This window comes from Lithobates pipiens, unplaced genomic scaffold (assembly GCF_037356315.1).
Source record: "Lithobates pipiens isolate NorthernLeopardFrog02 unplaced genomic scaffold, aLitPip1_a1.2 Scaffold_16, whole genome shotgun sequence".
Lineage (NCBI taxonomy): Eukaryota > Metazoa > Chordata > Amphibia > Anura > Ranidae > Lithobates > Lithobates pipiens.
In genome coordinates, this window is record NW_027507748.1 from 568,266,103 (window position 1) to 568,285,410 (window position 19,308).

Consider the following 19,308-nt stretch of genomic DNA (forward strand, 5'->3'; position numbering starts at 1 on the left):
TAGAACCACATGTGAACTCAGAGTAAGATTGAGAGAACACATAAACAATATTTAAAAAAAGGTTTCAAGCATCATAGTGTGTCAGAACATTTCAGAAAATATCATAATAGAGATTCAAAAGATTTGAAAATTACCGTATATACTCGAGTATAAGCCGAGATTTTCAGCCTCTTTTTTGAGGCTGAAAGTGCCCCCCTCGGCTTATACTCGAGTCATCGCTGTCTGCCCGCTCGAACAGCGTGTCGAGCAGACAGACAGCGGCCATTCTATTCAAAAGCCGCGCCTCCGGCTCCGCCTTCGCCTGTGATAGGCGGAACACTGAATTTCCCAGCAGCCTGTGTTCCGCCTATCACGGACATCGTATCATCCTCGTACTACGGACGAGGATGATACGACGTCTGTGATAGGCGGAACACAGGCTGCTGGGAAATTCAGTGTTCCGCCTATCACAGGCGAAGGCGGCGGCGCAGCTTTTGAATTTTACAATGGCCGCCGACGAAGAGGGCACGGGACGGGACGGGACGGGGGCAAGGCAAGGCAAGGCACGACACGGCACGGGACGGAGGCAAGGAGGCAAGGTAAATCCCCCCTTCCTTGTGTGCTGTGTGTTTTTCAGTCCTTTGCTCACAAAGAAATGATCTTTTCAGAACAAGCCAGAGAGTTTCAGAGGAACATTAATAATTCATATGCCTACAGAATGCGGCTGCTTGCTCTTATCAGCAGATAATTCTGGCCAGAACAATCCCTGATTACATGTGTTTATTGTGCCCTCGAATGCCTTCCATAACCCTGTGTACATAAAGATTCATTATTCTTCACCGGCACTATGGCTCACCCTATAGGGCATCATAACACCATAAAGAAAGTAGGATCATCCCAAATAGGGATCTGTAGTCCCTTTAAAGCCCAACTCCATGAAACAAATTGCTGGTTATTAGGAGGCTCGGGACAAAGGTAGGCTGGACACACACACACACACACACACACACACACACATACACACACACACATACACACACACACACACATACACACACACACACACACACACACACACACACACACGGATGGATGGAGACACACACAGGGATGGATGGATGGATGGAGACACACACACACAGGGATGGATGGATGGATGGATGGAGACACACACACACAGGGATGGATGGATGGATGGATGGAGACACACACACACAGGGATGGATGGATGGATGGACACACACACACACAGGGATGGATGGACGGACACACAGGGATGGACGGACACACAGGGATGGACGGACACACAGGGATGGACGGACACACAGGGATGGACGGACACACACACAGGGATGGACAGGCATGTCTCACCCTCGGCTTATACACGAGTCAATAAGTTTGCCAGTTTTTTTGGGGGTAAATTGGGGGCCTCGGCTTATATTCGGGTCGGCCTATACTCGAGTATATACGGTAGTGCAATAAATAGAATTGAACATTGCTGGCAACATTTTGGATCCACAGGCTTAATACTATGATGGCTGTGGGTTTAAACATTGACATTTACATAATTACATATTAACGAGTAAAATGAAAAATAAAATTCCCATGAGTACCCAAACAAAAGATATAAAATTTGGGATAAAAAACACAACTAGGGTTAAAAGGGTTGAGAATGGTTCCATTAACATTTTTAATTTTTATTATTTTTAATAATAGCAATTTTTACAATATGTTTTTAGTAATGTTTAATGAATTTGTAATGGATTTGCTTATGAATTTATTTAAAAACATTTTGTAAACATTATGTATGTATTTTTAAAAAAAAAAATTATATACAGTGCCTTGCGAAAGTATTCGGCCCCCTTGAACTTTTCAACCTTTTGCCACATTTCAGGCTTCAAACATAAAGATATAAAATTTTTATTTTTTGTGAAGAATCACCAACAAGTGGGACACAATTGTGAAGTGGAACGAAATCTATTGGATTTTTGAAACTTTTTTAACTAATAAAAAAATGAAAAGTGGGGCGTGCAAAATTATTCAGCCCTCTTGCGTTAATACTTTGTAGAGCCACCTTTTGCTGCGATTACAGCTGCAAGTTGCTTGGGGTATGTCTCTATCAGTTTTGCACATCGAGAGACTGAAATTCTTGCCCATTCTTCCTTGCAAAACAGCTCGAGCTCAGTGAGGTTGGATGGAGAGCGTTTGTGAACAGCAGTTTTCAGCTCTTTCCACAGATTCTTGATTGGATTCAGGTCTGGACTTTGACTTGGCCATTCTAACACCTGGATACGTTTATTTGTGAACCATTCCTTTGTAGATTTTGCTGTATGTTTGGGATCATTGTCTTGTTGGAAGATAAATCTCCGTCCCAGTTTCAGGTCTATTGCAGACTCCAACAGGTTTTCATCCAGAATGGTCCTGTATTTGGCTGCATCCATCTTCCCCTCAATTTTAACCATCTTCCCTGTCCCTGCTGAAGAAAAGCAGGCCCAAACCATGATGCTGCCACTACCATGTTTGACAGTGGGGATGGTGTGTTGAGGGTGATGAGCTGTGTTGCTTTTACGCCAAACATATCGTTTTGCATTGTGGGAAAAAAGTTTGATTTTGGTTTCATCTGACCAGAGCACCTTCTTCCACATGTTTGGTGTGTCTCCCAGGTGACTTGTGGCAAACATTAGACGAGACTTTTTATGGATATCTTTGAGAAATGGCTTTCTTCTTGCCACTCTTCCATAAAGGCCAGATTTGTGCAGTGTACGACTGATTGTTGTCCTATGGACAGACTCTCCCCCCTCAGCTGTAGTTGTATGCAGTTTATCCAGAGTGATCATGGGCCTCTTGGCTGAATCTCTGATCAGTCTTCTCCTTGTCTGAGCTGAAAGTTTAGAGGGACGGCCAGGTCTTGGTAGATTTGGAGTGGTCTGATACTCCTTCCATTTCAAAATGATCGCTTGCACAGTGCTCCTTGGGATGTTTAAAGCTTGGTAAATCTTTTTGTATCCAAATCTGGCTTTAAACTTCTCCACAACAGTATTACTGACCTGCCTGGTGTGTTCCTTGGTCTTCTTGATGCTCTCTGCGCTTTCAACAGAACCCTGAGACTATCACAGAGCAGGTGCATTTATACAGAGACTTGATTACACACAGGTGGATTCTATTTATCATCATCAGTCATTTAGGACAACATTGGATCATTCAGAGATCCTCGCTGAACTTCTGGAGTGAGTTTGCTGCACTGAAAGTAAAGGGGCCGAATAATTTTGCACGCACCACTTTTCAGTTTTTTATTTGTTAAAAAAGTTTAAAATATCCAATAGATTTCGTTCCACTTCACAATTGTGTCCCACTTGTTGGTGATTCTTCACAAAAAATTAAAATTTTATATCTTTATGTTTGAAGCCTGAAATGTGGCAAAAGGTTGAAAAGTTCAAGGGGGCCGAATACTTTCGCAAAGCACTGTAACAATATATTTTATGTAAATGTGGGGATGTGTGATGCCACCCTGTAAATGAAAAAACTGAAAAAGCTACCAGCACATATACAAAGCTAAAAAAATGGATGTAAACCCCCAGAACATAACAACTAGTGACACAGACTTAAATTTTGAAGCAGTAGTAACGTAGTAGTAATGTAGCGAGGGGTGGGAGTGCACTGAAGATAGGAGGTGGTTAATCACGCTAACAGGAGGGAATCAGTGTGGGTGTACTAAACAAAGAGGAAACACCAGAACGGGTATAGTAGGAGGAGTTAGTCACATAAATATTGAACTAATCACCGCAGATCCACAGCTTCTGAGGACGCTTCAAGCGAGTGGATACTTCCGGTGACATCACGTCCACTTATTGGAATGCAGATCATGGTTTTGAGTTACAAAGCAGCGTCTTTACATGCTTTCACACAAGAGGTGAATTTTTGTAGGTGTAAAGTCGGCTTTTTTCATGCTTTTATACCAGGGACGTGTGGTGAGGTCAGTGGCTGGTGAGGCACTGGCTAGTATCAGAGCCAGATACACACAGATTACATACGCCGTGGTCATTAGAGTAAGAGAAATAATTCTAGCACTAGACCTCCTCTGTAACTCTAAACATGTAACCTTTAAAACATTTTACAGGGTCGCCTATGGAGATTTTTATGTACTGAAGTTTAGCGCCATTCCACAAGTGTGAGAAATTTTAAAACGTGACATGTTAGGTATCTACTTCCTCAGCGTAACATCATCTTTCACATTATCCCAAAAAATCAGGCTAATTGTTTTTTTTTGTTATTCATGAAACTGTTTCTTTAAAACAAAAAGCGATTGAAAAATGTTGCGCAAATTCCATGTAACAAAAAAAGCTGCAATGACCATTATTTTATTCCCTAAGGGTGTCTGCTAAATATAAATATATATATATATATATATATATATATATATATATATTATATATATATAATGTTTGGGGGCTCTGGATAATTTTCTAGCAAAATAATTATGATTTTTACATGTAGAGAGAGAGAAGTGTCAGAATTGGCCTGGGCGGCAAGTAGTTACTTTCCATAAGTAAGTAATATATATATAATTATTATATATTGTTTTTAAAGTAATTTACTATATTCTCAAAAACTGTACTCAAGCAGGTGGCTTAACAGACAAATTACTGAAGTTTGAAGTTATAACTTCCAACCAGTAATTTCACAGTAAATAGATAAATAATACATGATTATGTTATAGCATATAGCATATAGATATATGGTTTAGCTTGCTTATAACAGTACCTTTTCATCAGCAGATTCTCGTTCTCCCTCTTAACTGTGTGAGAAAAACATGGTATTGTGGGTAAATCTTATACCCATAAATCCATGTTTTTTCTTCTAGTTAAGAGGGCTGGGCTGGAAGGGAGCATGTGTCTTTTAGACACATGCCCCCTTCTATGACACTGCAGTGAGAGGCGTGCCTTCACTGCAGCATTTTTGATGTATAGCTGGGACCAATGGTACTTTACCATTGGTCCAAGACTCCAAGCTGTCCATTGAGCTCAGTGCCTCTGACAAAAAGTGAGAGGCACTGTGAGCTCATCCTCTCAGTCTGCTGCAAACAGAGTGTGCCAGCTTGAATTTAAACTGGCCGTTCTGTATGTAGCTTCTGACAGGCTGTGCAATGAGCCCCATATATCTGGAATCATAAGTCATAGGAGCCCCAGTGGTTGGGTAGGACTTCAGCTATCTCCTCCCCAAATTTGGGATCTCTGTGATTGCAGGTCACCGAGCTACAACCCTTGAAGCTCGATAGTTTTTTTTGTTGTTTTATGCTCTGCCTTACCTGCCTCCCCTGACTGCACTTGCCTGTTTTATACCAATAAAAACAGAATTACACTATGGATCTCTTCTGGTTCTATTTCCCCATACTTATGTGAGGAGTCTATTTTTCCATTTGTTGGAATACCTGAGAAGGAAAAGACACAGCTATCCATTGGAGGATTGAAAGCCCCATTTTTAACACAGACGCATAACTTACTATAAGTCGGTGAGTGGGGGCACTTTAATTGACAGCACTTGTCACTGGAGCACACCAAGCACTTTAAAGGATTATTTATGGACACACAGAACATGGATGGATTAAATGTTTATAATTTGTTCTTATGAAATTTAAATATCAACTTTTATTATTTTGCATGAGGAAATTGAATATATATTTTTTTGAGTGATCACCTTCAATGAAGAAATGTAATGTTGCATCTTGTTTGAGTATTACACAAATTTTAAAAGGCACATGTTTTCACAGCGCTGGACATCCATATAACATACTTTATAGGAATTTTCATCCTACATCCCAGTAGCATTCTGATAGTCTGAGTTTATTCACAACATTGGCATTATTTCATAGTGCAGGGATATTAAAGGGGTTGTAAAGGTAAAGGTTTTTTTTTTTTTTAAATAACAAACATTTTATACTTATGTATCGCCCACCCATTTTGGTGGGTGCTAAATAGGTTCTCTGTATATAGTGATAGGTAAATTTAGCCAGGGCCTTGCACTTTTCAAGGCCTAGTTATTTATTTTGGAGGTGGGAGTGCTAGAATAGAGGGGGATGTGGCCACCTACACTCTGGCTCAGAGAGATCCCCTCAGCCTTTCAGTAAAATGTTCTGGAAGGGAGGCAGGACTTGGGACTGGAGTGGCATGCAGCTTATGTGGAGAGCTCTGGACCAATCATTAATTTGTGTTGGCAGGGGCAGGACTCGCATATAAGCTGGGGGTCACATGCTTCCTGGGAGGAGAAGGAGGAGAAGCAGTGGAGATTTAGAGAGCATGCAGCAGGCTTGAAGGCCTGGGGGTTCAGAGACCCCAGTGCTGGATAAGAGGAGCGGGTTTGAAGGCCTGAGGGTTCAGAGACCTCAGTGCTGGATAACCCACACAGTCGCTATGTAATCTGGAGGGGAAACTGGGACCTTCTGTAGCAATCATGGACTGTCGATAAGAGAGAGCAAAGGGAGTGCAACCCAGCGGTGCTTATCCGTCAACTCGCTTGTGTCCAAAGGCCTAGTGAGGGACACTTTCCAGAGCTGACACTGGGCGGATTGCAAGAGTCAAGGTAGGAGGTGAGGCCTGGGACTTTTAACATCCATAACCCACAGCGTCATTCAGAGTGATGCTGGTCGGTTCATCAAAGGAAAGTACAGAGTATCAGAGTCAGGAACCAGATTATTAGAGGCAACTCATATCCTCTACTTTAATGTAACGTCCATTCAAGCTCAAGAAATTAAGCCTTTTATAAAGTTTCAAGGTCTTTCTGCTGTTTGTGGAACTTAAGCATGGGGAGGAAGAACGGAACAAGTTAACAGAAAGGTAATGAACACATTTTGCAGCTCCCAAGGCAGCAGTGCGCTACACTTACCTCCACTGTGCAGCTCATTTTGCACAGAGTGGCCCCGAACCTGGTCTTCTGGGGTCCCTCAGCGGCTGTTTCAGCTCCTCCCCGCAAGAAATAACCACCTTCATGCAAGCTCTCTCGCATGGTGGTTAGTTCTTGCAGGAGCGCTCCCGTGATACAGCCGGCCGCTATAGCCACTCACTGTATCACTCGACCCCACCCCTGCCGCACTGCATCATTGGATGTGATTGACAGCATCCACTCTAGCCAATCAATGGCCAGGCTGAGCTCAGGTAAGTAAAATGGGGGGGAGGGGGCGGTATTGTCGGACGTTTTTTCATCCTATGCATTAAGGTGAAAAAACGCAAACCTTTACAACCCCTTTAATGAAACAGACATAACTACATACAGCAAGTTAGCCTCCTTTTGGCAGCTTGTATATTAACAGCATAATGATCATAGCAAACCATGCCAGCCTTTGGATAAGCTTACCTGCTTTGTGCAGCACACATCCCTGACTGGCTCTAAGGGAGAGGCTATACCCCTGAACTGGTGGCCAACAATACATCCCCGGTCGGCCGCCCGTAATTCCCGACTGCTACTACTGTGGAACCCTGTCGACCGGAAGTTTGCTGAACGCAATCTTGGAAAGGGTAACCCGCAGTACAGCCACAGAAAGTAGACAAGGTGCCATCTTGGAAGGGGGCAGCCATCCTAACAACATTGAAAGCATTTTGGCAAAGGAAATAAAACATACACAGAGTGCCAGACTAACCAAATAGTGTGTGGGGCCACAACTCATCAGGTAGGAGAGTCCCAACAAAAAACAAGGCAGAACTGTTTTACCTGAATCCAGAGACCAGCATCCTACTACCCCAGTACCTGGACATGGGGGAGGCTTCATTTACAAACGAATGGAGGGAGCTTCGTCACAGGAGAGGCTGAACCTGTGTGGCTGGTTAGATGAATCCAGGCAAGTTGAGGGCAAACGCTTCACAGCTATAACGGGCTGGACATTTGAAGAACAAAAAGAGAATGTCGCCCTGGGGGAGGCGACTCATTTATATAGTATAACCGATCCTGATTGGGTGAGGGACGGAGCCTATACCCATACGTGTATGCTGTCATGCTCATGTCAGGAAACATTGTTTACATCCCATGCCACATAACTCCATCTGCTGGCTACACCTGTGCATTACACTTCTATGGGGCCACCAACCCAGTCAGGACACTGATTGACGAACACAGTCAGGAGAAGAAGACTTGCGACTGGGCATGTAAACAATTCCAAAAGGCCGTGGGTAACAGAGCTTGATACTGTAAGTATGGATTTGTGGAGGAAGAGGTTAGGATGGTTTAGGTCATGACACAGGGGCAAAAATAATAAGTTCATTTTGTCCAAAAGCGCACACTTAAAGTGTATTTATGAACAAAAAATAAGTATAGTGTTCAGCCACATGTACAGTTATGGTCTAAAAATGCTAAAGACAGGAACTTTGAAAGTAGTGATAGAGATACTGGCATCCATGCTGTATACCTGTTATATAAAACTGGCAACTCCTCTCTCAATTCTTTGTTCAAATCTTCAAAGATCATCTGAGCTTTATTAAACTCCTCTTCTGCCTGATAAAAAAAGAAGACAGAATAAGGAATGAAAAGTTTAACAAAATACTTTATTTTATTAAAGTCATTGTAAAGGTTACATTTTTTTTTTAAAATAACAAACCTGTTATACTTACCTGCTTTATGCAAGGGTTTTGCACAGAGCAGCCCTGATCCTTCTTTTCTGGGGGGCCCCAGCGGGGCTCCTGGCTCCTCTCCTTCATCGGGTGCCCCCACTGAGAGCCGCTTTCCATGGGAGCATCCATTGACACAGACAGCGGGACTCGGCCCTGCCCCCCTCTCAGGTGTCATTGGATTTGATTGACAGCAGCGGGAGTCAATGGCTCCTGCTGTTATCAATTTATCCAATAAGGACAGAGACAGCGGCTGCAGCCACTGTGCTCATGCACATTGCTGGAACGGATGGGCTCATGTAAGAAAAAGGGGGGCTCAGGGGGCAGCTGCAGCACAGAAGGTTTTTCACCTTAACCACTTGCTTACTGGGCACTTAAACACCATTCTGCCCAGACCAATTTTCAGCTTTCGGTGCTCTCACACTTTGAATGACAATTACTCAGTCATGCAACACTGTACCCAAAATAATTTTTTGTCCTTTTTTTCCCACAAATAGAGCTTTCTTTTGGTGGTATTTGATCACCTCTGGGGTTTTTATTTTTTGCGCTATAAATGAAAAAAGACCGAAAATTTTGAAAAAAAATGCATATTTCTTTGTTTCTGTGACAGAATTATGCAAATTATTAATTTTTCTTCATAAATTTTGGCCACAATTTATACTGCTACATATCTTTGGTAAAAATAACCCAAATTTGTGGATATTATTTGGTCTTTGTGAAAGTTAGAGAGTCTACAAGCTGTGGTGCGAATCGCACAAAATTGATCACATCTGATGTACTGGTGGACTATCTCGCTTCTTGTGACCCGAACAAGTTAGGAAAGTACAAATACCCCCCAAATGACCCCTTTTTGGAAAGTAGACATTCCAAGGTGTTTAGTAAGAGGCATAATGAGCTTTTTGATGTTGTCATATTTTTCCCACAATTCTTTGCAAAATTAAGATTTTTCATTTTTTTTTTCTCCACAAAATTGTCATTGTAATAGGTTATTTCTCTCACGTGGCATGTGTATACCACAAATGACACCCCCAAAAAATTCTGCTACTCCTCCTGAGTATTACAATACCACATGTGTGGGACTTTTTCACAGCCTGGCCACATAGAGAGGCCCAACATGCAGGTAGCGCCATCATGTGTTCTAGGAGCATAAATTACACATCTAACTTGTTGACTATTTATTACACTTTTGAAGCACCAGGACAATGACACGTGACATTGATGACAGATGGCACTGATACGTGGCAATGATGACACTTATACGTGGCACTGATGACACGTGGCACTGATGACAGATGGCACTAATATGTGGCACTGATGACAGATGGCACTAATATGTGGCACTGATGACAGGTGGCACTAATATGTGGCACTGATGACAGGTGGCACTAATACGTGGCACTGAAGACACGTGGCACTAATACGTGGCACTGATGACAGATGCCACTAATACGTGGCACTAATACGTGCCACCGATGACAGATGGCACTAATACATGGCACCGATGACGCGTGACACTGATGACAGATGGCACTGATAAGTGGCATTGATGACACGTGACACTGACAACAGATGGCACGTGACACTGACAGGTGGCACTGATGACAAATGGCACTGATACGTGGCACTGATGACAGATGGCACTAATACGTGGCACTGATGACAGATGGCACTATGTGGCACTGATGACACGTGGCACTGATGACAGATGGCACTTATACGTGGCACTGATGACAGATGGCACTGGGGGCAGGTAGCACTGGGGTGGATGGCACTGGGGGCAGGTAGCACTGGGGTGGATGGCACTGGGGGCAGGTAGCACTGGGGTGGATGGCACTGGGGCGGATGGCACTGAGGCAGGATGGCACTGGGGCAGGATGGCACTGGGGCGAACACAGAACTTCCGCGATGCGCGCCCATTGCGGAAGTAAACAATAGGACGTCCAGGGACGGCCACCCGGACGAACGCGCCTGCTCTACGGCCATCATTCGGCTATAGGGCGGGCACGAGGTGGTTAAAGCAGAGTTTCGCTGAAAAAAACAACTTTTTAATAAACTTTTAATAATCTTTTAATAATCGGACACTCACCTGTCCTTCAGTCCAGCGGTGCGGGCGCACGAAGCCCCGCTCTTTTCCCCCTCCTCTCCACGGCAGCGGCATCACAGCCTGACATGCGCAAGCCGCACTGCGCACTGTGATTGGCCGGGTAATCTTCTGGGACCAACAGAAAATTGCAGGGAGGGAGGGTGGAAAGGTGAACTTCCTTCCGGTGCTGGGAGGAAGTGTGAGCTGGATGCCTCTAAAAAGAGGGTATCCACCCCCCAAAAAAATGACATGCCAAATGTGGCATGTCGGGGGGGGGTCACCTCCACTTAAAGTGGAAGTTCCATTTTTGGGTGGAACTCTGCTTTAATGCATAAAATGCATTAAGATGAAAAACCTGGAGACTTTACAATCCCTTTAATTGCCCTGAGCATTTGAATTTTTGCTATATATGTAATTGTATTCAATCATTTAAGAGAAAAGTCCAAGAGAAATGAAAGATACACTGTAGCCAGACCCACAACTACAGCTAGAATTTCTTGCAACCACTTCACGCTAAATCGCGTATCTGTACGTCATTTGCTTGAAGTGCTTGTACCGGGGTGATGTCTGCAGCAGCACCCCGGTACAGCTTTTTAGAGCTAGAGGTCGGCTCTCTCATGGTAACAACCGATGCGGCTAATGAGCTGCTCGGCCTCTATCATAATAAGTGAGAGGGGACATCCCCCCTCCCGCCGACCATCTGCCACGTCTGCCAGCTGTGTGGAGATCCCGAATGAAGCCAGAAACAGCTTTGATCGGGTCTCTGATGGAAAAACACGAAAGCAACATAACAATGCCACGTCCAGTTTACTCGCCTGCTAATGGCACAGATTTTTAAAAATGTCATTATTCCAAAATGCCAATTTTGCCATTTTGAATACTTTGAAGTGCAAAGGAGGGATTTAGGGTCTTTTAGACTCCCGATCCCTACATAAAGAGTACCTGTCACAAGGGATGTTTACATTCCTTGTGAAAGCAATACAAGTGATTTTTATTTTTTAACCACTTTCAGACCGGACCATTTTGCTGGTCAATGACCAGAGGTCTTTTTACAATTTGGCACTGCGCTGCTTTAACTGGTAATTGCGCGGTCATGCAATGTTGTACCCAAACAAAATTTGCGTCCTTTTCTTCCCACAAATAGAGCTTTCTTTTGATGGTATTTGATTGCCTCTGCGATTTTTATTTTTTGCGATATAAACGTAAAAAGACCGAAAATTTTGAAAAAAAATGATATTTTCTACTTTTTGTTATTAGAAAAATCCAATAAACTCAATTTTAGTCATACATTTAGGCCAAAATGTATTCAGCCACATGTCTTTGGTAAAAAAAAAGTCAATAATTGTATATTTATTGGTTTGCGCAAAAGTTGTCACATCTACAAACTAAGGTACGTTTTCTGGAATTTACGCAGCTTTTAGTTTACGACTGCCTATCTCATTTCTTGAGGTGCTAAAATGGCAGGGCAGTACAAAACCCCCCCAAATGACCCCATTTTGGAAAGTAGACCCCCTAAGGAAATTGATAAGTGGCATGTTGAGCCCATTGAATATTTTATTTTTTTGCCTCAAGCGATTGAATAATGACAAAAAAAAAAATGTTTTTTTTTTTTTACACAAAGTTGTCACTAAATGATATATTGCTCACACATGCTATGGGCATATGTGAAATGACACCCCAAAATAAATTTTGCTGCTTCTCCTGAGTACGGGGATACCACATATGTGGGACTTTTTGGGAGCCTAGCCGCGTACGGGGCCCCGAAAACCAAGCACCGCCTTCAGGCTTTCTAAGGGCGTAAATTTTTGATTTCACTTCTCACTACCTTTTACAGTTTTGAAGGCCATAAAATGCCAAGATGGCACAAAACCCCCACAAATTACCCCATTTTAGAAAGTAGACACCCCAAGCTATTTGCTGAGAGGCATTTTGAGTCCATGGAATATTTTATATTTTGCCACAAGTTGCGGGAAAATTACAAACTTTAATTTTTTTTTATTTTTTTTTCACAAAGTTGTCACTAAATGATATATTGCTCACACATGCCATGGGCATATGTGAAATGACACCCCAAAATAAATTCTGCTGCTTCTCCTGAGTACGGGGATACCACATATGTGGGACTTTTTGGGAGCCTAGCCGCGTACGGGGCCCCGAAACCAAGCACCGCCTTCAGGCTTTCTAAGGGCGTTACAGTTTTGAAGGCCATAAAATGCCAAGATGGCACAAACCCCCCCCAAATGACCCAATTTTGGAAAGTAGACACCCCTAAATTTAGGGGTACACTAGTGAGACTAGGTAATAAATGGCGGGTGCCCTGAAACTATAAAAAAAAACTAACCAACCAGCGTCACCTGTAACAGTTATATGGTGATCACTGGTGAAAGGGTTAACTAGGGGGCAATCAGGGGGCTTTATGCGGTAGTATATGGGGGTCCCTGGCGCTATAAAAAGCTGCGGCGAACCTAAATACCTACCTGCCTAACTAGCGTCACCTGTGACACTAATACAGCGATCAGAAAAACGATCGCTTATTAGGCTGGGTTCACACTGGAGCGATGCGGGAACGCCACGAATCTGCGGCGGGTTCCCGCATCGCATGCCTCCCGGCGGCAGTTCACACTGCCCTATGCAAACTGCTGGGAGTGTCAGTGAAATGTTAATGACACCCCCAGATCAGTTCGCATATCGCAGTGCGATCTGCAAACTCGGATCGCATGGTGTGAACACCCATGCGATCCGATTCTGCTGCGGGCCAAAAAAAGGGTCCCGTGCGAATTTGCGGCGGGTGCGGCGGGTGCGACACGAATTCAGCCATACTATCTGTATGGCTGAACTCGAATCGCACAGAGATCGGATGTGATTTGCACTGCAGTGCGGTGCGAATCACATCCGTTCTCATAAACCGCTGCAATGTGAACCCAGCCTTAGTGACACTGGCGACGGGGGGTGATCACGGGGTTAAACCTTTATTGGGGGGGTTAGGGGGGTACCTTAGAACTAAAGGGGGCTAACCCTAACTGCCCTAACAGTTATTACAGTCACAAATGACACCCGCCGGGTGATCAGGGGGTTAAACCTTTATTAGGTAATAAATGGCGGGTGCCCTGAAACTATAAAAAAATAACTAACCAACCAGCGTCACCTGTAACAGTTATATGGTGATCACTGGTGAAAGGGTTAACTAGGGGGCAATCAGGGGGCTTTATGCGGTAGTATATGGGGGTCCCTGGCGCTATAAAAAGCTGCGGCGAACCTAAATACCTACCTGCCTAACTAGCGTCACCTGTGACACTAATACAGCGATCAGAAAAACGATCGCTTATTAGGCTGGGTTCACACTGGAGCGATGCGGGAACGCCACAAATCCGCGGCGAGTTCCCGCATCGCATGCCTCCCGGCGGCAGTTCACACTGCCCTATGCGAACTGCTGGGAGTGTCAGTGAAATGTTAATGACACCCCCAGATCAGTTCGCATATCGCAGTGCGATCTGCAAACTCGGATCGCATGGTGTGAACACCCATGCGATCCGATTCTGCTGCGGGCCAAAAAAAGGGTCCCGTGCGAATTTGCGGCGGGTGCGGCGGGTGCGATGCGAATTCAGCCATACTATCTGTATGGCTGAACTCGAATCGCACAGACAGATCGGATGTGATTTGCACTGCAGTGCGGTGCGAATCACATTCGTTCTCATAAACCCAGCCTTAGTGACACTGGCGACGGGGGTGATCACGGGGTTAAACCTTTATTGGGGGGGTTAGGGGGGTACATTAGAACTAAAGGGGGCTAACCCTAACTGCCCTAACAGTTATTACAGTCACAAATGACACCAATGCAAAAAAAAAAATGACATTGGTGTCACTGTGACTGGGGGGCAGGGGTAATTGGGGGGGTGACCGGGGGGGTGTGAGTGTGCCTGGCATGTTCTACTGTGTAGTGTCGTGTTGGTGCAACTCACCGATCCTCTCTCCTCGGTGTCGGAACGAAAAAAAACCGACACGGAGGAGAGATTACATCACTTCCTCTCCTGTGTTTACATTACAGGAGAGGAAGTGATGTCACGGAGCATTTTCATTCGTCGGGAGCGATCGCGAGGGGGTGGCCATGAATGAATGGCCGTCCCCTCGTCCGGGATCGCTCCCGAACGAATACCGACCGCCGCAGGCACCGGGCGGGGGCCCGATCGGGCCCCCGACCCGCGGGCAGGCAAGGACGTACATGTAAGCCCTTATGCCTGCCCGTGCCATTCTGTCGACGTACATCGTCGTGCGGCGGTCGGGAAGTGGTTAAAGGGACAGTGTTAAATTTAAAAAAAAGCGTCCCAGTCCCCGCGAGCTCAAGCACCAAAGAAAATGCATACGTATGTCACGCCCGCAAATGTAAACGGCGAGAAAAGCAATTCTAGCAAAATAACTCCTCAGTAACTTTAAACAGGTAACCGTTAATAATGTTTAAAGTCGCCTATGGAAATTTTTAAGTATCGTAGTTTGTCGCCATTCCACAAGTGCGTGCAATTTTAAAGCATGACATGTTAGGTATCTATTTGCTCACGTAATATCATCTTTCACAATATGCAAAAAATATTTTCCAAAAAGTGTATTTTTTCCCAAAAAACTGAATTTGAAAGACCACTGTGCAAATATCGTGTGACATAAAATATTGTAACGACCGCCATGTTATTCTCTACGGTCTTTGCTAAAAAAAATATATAATGTTTGGAGGTTCTAAGTAATTTTCTAGCAACAAAATACTGATTTTAACTTGTATGCATCAAGTGTCAAAAATAGGCTTGGTCTTGAAGTTTTTATTTGACTGAGAGTACTTAATTTAGTATTGTTACAGTGTGTATTCATGCTGTGAATCTGTTTGTATTCTGTACATTTTGTATTATAAATGACTTAAATGTTCAATTTTGTATTATAATTTTAATCGATTTTCTTGTGTTTTAACGCTTCTGGCTTTAGTGCAATATCACTCAACGCATTTAAAGCAAGGAGTAAGTAGTCACCCCTAGTCTTTCTTTGAATATTTTATATTTTATCTCAAAGTTAAAATTGTAGTAAATTGTCAGAATAAAAAAAAATACTACCTGCAATTGTTGTTTGAAGGGTACATAAGCATATACATATTTTAATATGTGTTGAACTGATTAAATACAGATTATCAGCGGAGAAGAGTCTAATGCCCTGTACACACGAATGGAATTTTGGTTGGAAAAAGCTCTGATGGTTTTCCCGACAGAATTCTGACGGGATACACACGGTCACACCAAATTCTGACCATCAAGAACACGGTGATGTACAACACGTATGACGGGACTAGAAAAAGGAAGTTAAATAGCCAGTAGCCAATAGCTTCCGTCTCATAGATGAATCTGATCATGCGTGAGTTTTTGCACATTGGAGTTGCATACACCCGAATTTCCAATACAAACTTTTTCCGTCGGAAAAATTGAGAACCTGCTCTCAATCTTTTGCTGGTGGAATTTCGGCCAGCAAAATTCTGATGGAGCATACACACGGTCGCATTTTCCGATGAAAAGCTCTCATCGGTCTTTTGCTAGCCAAAATTCCGACTGTGTGTATGCAGCATAAAGCTCCATTCAAACATGTGTGATGCAGGAACTCAAAATTGAAAATGTTCCCATAACGTATGAAAATCGTTTTTTTCATTGCAGGCATGCTGCAGTGCCATTAATTGTTTATGGCACCCAAGGGACCATGCTAAAGAACACATGGGTCATGCACTTATTTGGTGTGATTTAGATCTCATAAGCCTATTAAAATGAACAGGCTGCCCTGAATCGTACCGAGCATAAAAACATACCACAATGTACATGCACTGGTACATTACACAGATGTGAGCATAGGCTAAGAACATTGGTTTTCTTTAAAATATATGAAGGATTTACATTTACCTTTGTAATTTTTGCCTCGTCTTTCTTCTTTGCATTTTGTAGAGCTTCTAAGTGGTGTCTTGCACTGTCATAATCCACCAGTTTTCTCCCTCTCTTTGCTATTCTCTCCTAGAATGTGACATCATATAGTTAGAATCTAATGTATACAGAATTATCCACTGTTTATTTTTGACTTACCAATGGCCTTGTTGTCCCAGTCTTAGACCCCCATACACACTATTAGATTTTCTGCAGATTTTTGTCTTCACATTTACCAAAACCATGTAGTGCAAGGCAAAAAGGGAAGAAAAACCGCACTAGCCTAACCACAAGAAAAAAATGTGCTGCAGACCCAAATGTTATACTACATTCGACACAAGACAGAAAAAGGAGTGGGTTGCGCAAAAAAAAGGGAAAAAATTATTAAATTAATTAATATTGCATCTCAAAGGTGAATAGGTGAATATTAACACCAATCTATGCAAAAATAAGTGTACATATACAGTGAGAACATCAATATGCTTAAACAGAAATTAATATCTGACCAGTCCACTAACTAACGCGGTATGGTCATGTGACAAAAAACACACAATTAATAAACAGTGTGAAAGAAACACTTTGATAGTCATAACATTGAAAAGTCCATATAAAAAAGATCTCAAGTTGTGGCACAGTGATAGTGACTCCGCAGTGATGAAACGATGACAGACCATCCACAATAGTGTAAGCACCTCCACCACGGTTAACACTGCCGCTTACCAGAAGTTTATGGTTCTTTATTACAGAGAACCATAAAACGCAGATGACTGGCTCTCCCCAGCCCGGGATATTCAGATAAGTAAGGTGATGAAAGGACCTCTCACAGCTCCAACCAATCCCTCATATCAGCGACCATAGAAAAAATATAAGGCTCACAATAGTGTAAAACCAAACACTTTAATAAAATATATAAAAAACGCCAATTGCGCACTTACATAACATCAATGGACAAATCACATGCAAAACTCGAGCCGGCCGGACTCGAATTTACAACGCCCGATACTTCCGGGACAAACACATGAAGCGGTGATGTCAGTGCGTCGCTCCTCCTCCCTATGCGTTTCGTCACTAACATCACGTAGTCACGGGGTCACCGTGACGACGTTCAATTGTGTGTACGAGGCTTTAAGGTTTGACCTCACGTTTTATGGTTTTTGTAAATCTGAAGACAAAATCTAATAATGTGTATGGGGGGTCTGACCGTGCAGGAGCTGGATATTTATCCCTGGAACCTGTAGGCCCGCAATCTGTAGGCATACTATGTTTAATTCCAAAGCAGCACCCCTCTACTAGGGCCACCTCTTTTACACAGAGCATTCTTGTTTTACTGGATCTACTTGGCTTTTGTTTCTTGGCTTAGCATTTCTACTAATGATGAAAAAAAGATATACGTCTGATATCTGCACAAGGCAAGATCAGTGTACTGCTGTTTCTCTCCCTCTGCTGACATGCCCCATGTAGTCTCCACCCCCACTTCTCCAAGCCCCTTATGCAGCTGAGAATAGAAGTCATGTGATCACTTAAAAGAGACACAAGATATTTAAAATATATATCTATAGCTGCATATATACGGCTGTGCTCATAAGTTTACATACCCTGGCAGTATTTATAATTTCTTGGCCATTTTCAGAGAATATGAATGATAACACAAAAACATTTCTTTCACCCATGGTTAGTGTTTGGCTGAAGCCATTTATTATCAATCAACTGTGTTTACTCTTTTTATCATAATTACAACAGAAACTACCCAAATGACCCTGATCAAAAGTTTACATACCCTGGTGATTTTGGCCTGATAACATGCGCACAATTTGACACAAAGGGTTTTGAATGGCTATCAAAGGTAACCATCCTCACCTGTGATCTGTTTGCTTGTAATTAGTGTGTGTATAAAAGGTCAATGAGTTTCTGGACTCCTGACAGACCCTTGCATCTTTCATCCAGTGCTGCACTGACGTTTCTGGATTCTGAGTCATGGGAAAAGCAAAAGAATTGTCAAAGGATCTGCGGGAAAAAGGTAGTTGAACGGTATAAAAGAGGAATAGGGATATAAAAAGATATCCAAGGAGTTGAGAATGCCAATCAGCAGTGTTCAAGCTCTAATCAAGAAGTGGAAAATGGGTTCTGTTGAAACCAAACCACAGTCAGGTAGACCAACTAAACTTTCAGGCAGGAAAATTGCTTGGGATGCAAAGAAAAACCCACAAATACCTTCAGGTGAAATACAGGACTCTCTGAAAACACGTGGTGTGGCTGTTTCAAGATGCACAATAAGGAGGCACTTGAAAAAAAATGGACTGCATGGTCGAGTCACCAGAGGAAAGCCATTACTACGCAAATGCCACAAAGTATCCCCCTTCCAATATGCCGAACAGCACAAAGAAAAGCCTCAAACCTTCTTGCACAAAGTCATTTGGAGTGATGAAACCGAAATTTAGCTTTTTGGCCAAAACCATAAACGTTACATTTGGAGAGGAGTCAACAAGGCCTATGATGAAAGGTAAACCATTCTTTCTGTGAAACACAAGTGGATTGCTGATGTTTTGGGGACGTGTGAGCTACAAAGGCACAGGAAATGTTATCAAAAAATACTAGAGGAACAATTTCATTCATTAGCCAGGAAGCTGCGCATGGGACACATGCAAAAACCAACATGACAATAAACCAAAACACAAGGCCAAGTCGACCTGTTATTGGCTACAGCAGAATAAAGTGAAGG

The 19,308-nt window shown here is 43.1% G+C and overlaps 1 protein-coding gene across 4 annotated transcripts in view; it reads right to left on the bottom strand.

Annotated features, from left to right (window-relative positions):
- Positions 1-19,308, bottom strand: part of BIN2 (bridging integrator 2) — a 117,822-nt gene that overhangs the window by 35,084 nt on the left and 63,430 nt on the right. For all 4 annotated transcript variants that reach the window (XM_077483691.1, XM_077483690.1, XM_077483689.1 and 1 more), the window contains 2 exons: positions 16,572-16,679; positions 8,372-8,457 (listed from right to left, as the gene is read on the bottom strand). In XM_077483691.1, the coding sequence (XP_077339817.1) occupies positions 8,372-8,457; positions 16,572-16,679 (194 nt within the window). The remainder of the gene's footprint in view (positions 1-8,371; positions 8,458-16,571; positions 16,680-19,308) is intronic.